Below are 2,116 nucleotides of genomic sequence, written 5' to 3'. Positions count from 1 at the left end.
AATTAGCATCACAATTTTGGGAGTAAACCAAGGACAATCTAATAGAAAGTGTGTATTTTACATTACTATAAGTTTAGCAATTATGGGAATTGTTTCAGGGTTTTATCTCCCAGCTATCACAATGTTCAGTATCTACTTAAAGATTCTGTTGGTGGCACAGAGACAGGCACACAGCATCCAGAACACAACCTGTCAGAGCACAAAGTCTGAAATTAAGAAAGAGAGAAAGGCCACCAAAACTCTGGCTATTGTAATGGGAGTTTTTCTTATCTGTTGGACTCCTTACTTTCTTTGTATGACCTTTAACCCTTTGAGTAATTACACGATACCTGTTTCTGTGATTGCAGCATTTAAGTGGCTTGGATGGTCAAATTCAATGCTCAATCCATTGATCTATGCTTTCTTTTACAGCTGGTTTCGATCAGCTTTCAGAATGATGATTTCCGGGAAAATATTTCAAGGTGATTTCACTCATTCTAAGCTCTTTTGACTCATTATTTGAAGTGTTAAAATGTTAGCGATATCATCATTATTGATTTTTATCTTTTCCACTGCATGTCATCTATATACATACAAATGTCACTGTACTATGCAATAGTATCTACCTGTACTACTCAGAGCACAGGTAGCAGTGCATATTCAACAGTACGTACAGGTGTATATGCAACTGTATGTACGGTAATTCCAATGTGAATGTCTGTAAATAAATGTAGGATCCACATATCTCACTGTTTGCCTCATTTATTGTATTCATTTATGGATGCTGCATCTGTATGTAGAATGCAGGAGTACATCAGTGAATTTCTGTCTTTGTGAGCAAAGCTTTAAACTGTAAGGAATTAATGAATGGTGAAATGCTCTTTCTGTTACACTGGTTTTGTTTTGGCTACAGGTGGCAATGGAATGAAGAAATAGATGGAACTTTCGTCATTGATATTGATAACTGATATTAAACAAATATCAGATAATATCTTAATATGTAATTTTAGCAGCAACGTATACATTGTCCAAAACATTGTGAAGATTACACTGAAAAGGGATAACCACTAGGTGTACAGCACAAAAATTGCAAAAAAGTGGTTGTTTGAGCAAAGATTTTAATAAATTAAAGCTGCAAGCAGCAATGAATGTCTGTGTTGGGGTGTGCAGTAATTGTCCTACGCACCAGCATATAATGCTTAAATCACGGCATGAAAATTTCATGTAAATCAGATTAAAATTACACAAGGCTTACTTCCTGTCTCAAGCACGAATGTGAGTGAATATTGGCATGTAGATGTGTTCAGGGTGGGACTTTTATCAAACATGCAAAGTTTGTTTGAGATTGAGCAAAGTACACTGAAGTTATGACAATTTCCTGCTTCATGGTGAAACATCAAAATTCAACGCCACACCATTCGACGGACAATAACAAATAGGACACTGTTCAATTTTAAAGTCAATCCGATCAATTCCCTAGGAGGAGTTCATTAACATACAATGCATGGAAATCGTCAAAAATGACCACAAATTGACAGCCCGACTTCCTGTTGGGTTTGGGGTATGTGTCCAAGAGGCTTTTTGCTTGTCTAGTCATGATAAACGTGTAACAATTTTCCTACATATCAGTCAAACATGTCTTGAGGGCTGAGGTTTAGGGGGCATGGCCAAGCCATTTTGCAACACCCACCATGACCAATAGTATACGTACGTTTTCATCACAAATTACTTTTGTGAAGTTTCATAAGTTTTGGAGCATGTTGCGCCCACCAGAAATGCAATTCATTGGTGACTAAAATAATAGCACACATTGGGCTGTGCTGCGGCCGTGTCATGCATCAGCGAACTGACATGATGATTGCCATATAAGGCTCACGTTTCCAGTTTCCAGTAGGTGGTGTTATATGTATGACTAAATATTGGCATTAAGATGTGTCAGGCTGGGATTCCTTTTAAACTGTGAATTTGGGGGCCAAATTAACAATCTACACTCAAGTTAGAACAACTTCCTGTGTCCTGGTGGTATATCACAATTCAACGCCACGCTATGGACACACCGTTAAACGAGTCCTAAGATTCATAACATATCATCATTAAATTCAATTCAATTTTATTCGTATAGCACCAATTCATAACA

At 37.2% G+C, this 2,116-nt stretch overlaps 1 protein-coding gene across 1 annotated transcript in view; it reads left to right on the top strand.

The window, feature by feature from the left end:
* Window positions 1–490, top strand: part of LOC118340924 (trace amine-associated receptor 1-like) — a 4,354-nt gene extending 3,864 nt beyond the window's left edge. The window contains exon 3 of the mRNA XM_035679088.1: window positions 7–490. Coding sequence (XP_035534981.1) covers window positions 7–490 — 484 coding nt within the window. The remainder of the gene's footprint in view (window positions 1–6) is intronic.
* Window positions 491–2,116: the final 1,626 nt, after the last annotated feature.

Source organism: Morone saxatilis, unplaced genomic scaffold, assembly GCF_004916995.1.
Source record: "Morone saxatilis isolate NCDOM2014 unplaced genomic scaffold, NCSU_SB_2.0 Contig7, whole genome shotgun sequence".
NCBI lineage: Eukaryota > Metazoa > Chordata > Actinopteri > Moronidae > Morone > Morone saxatilis.
Note: the sequence above shows the minus strand (reverse complement) of the source record. Positions and strands in the feature narration are given on the sequence as shown.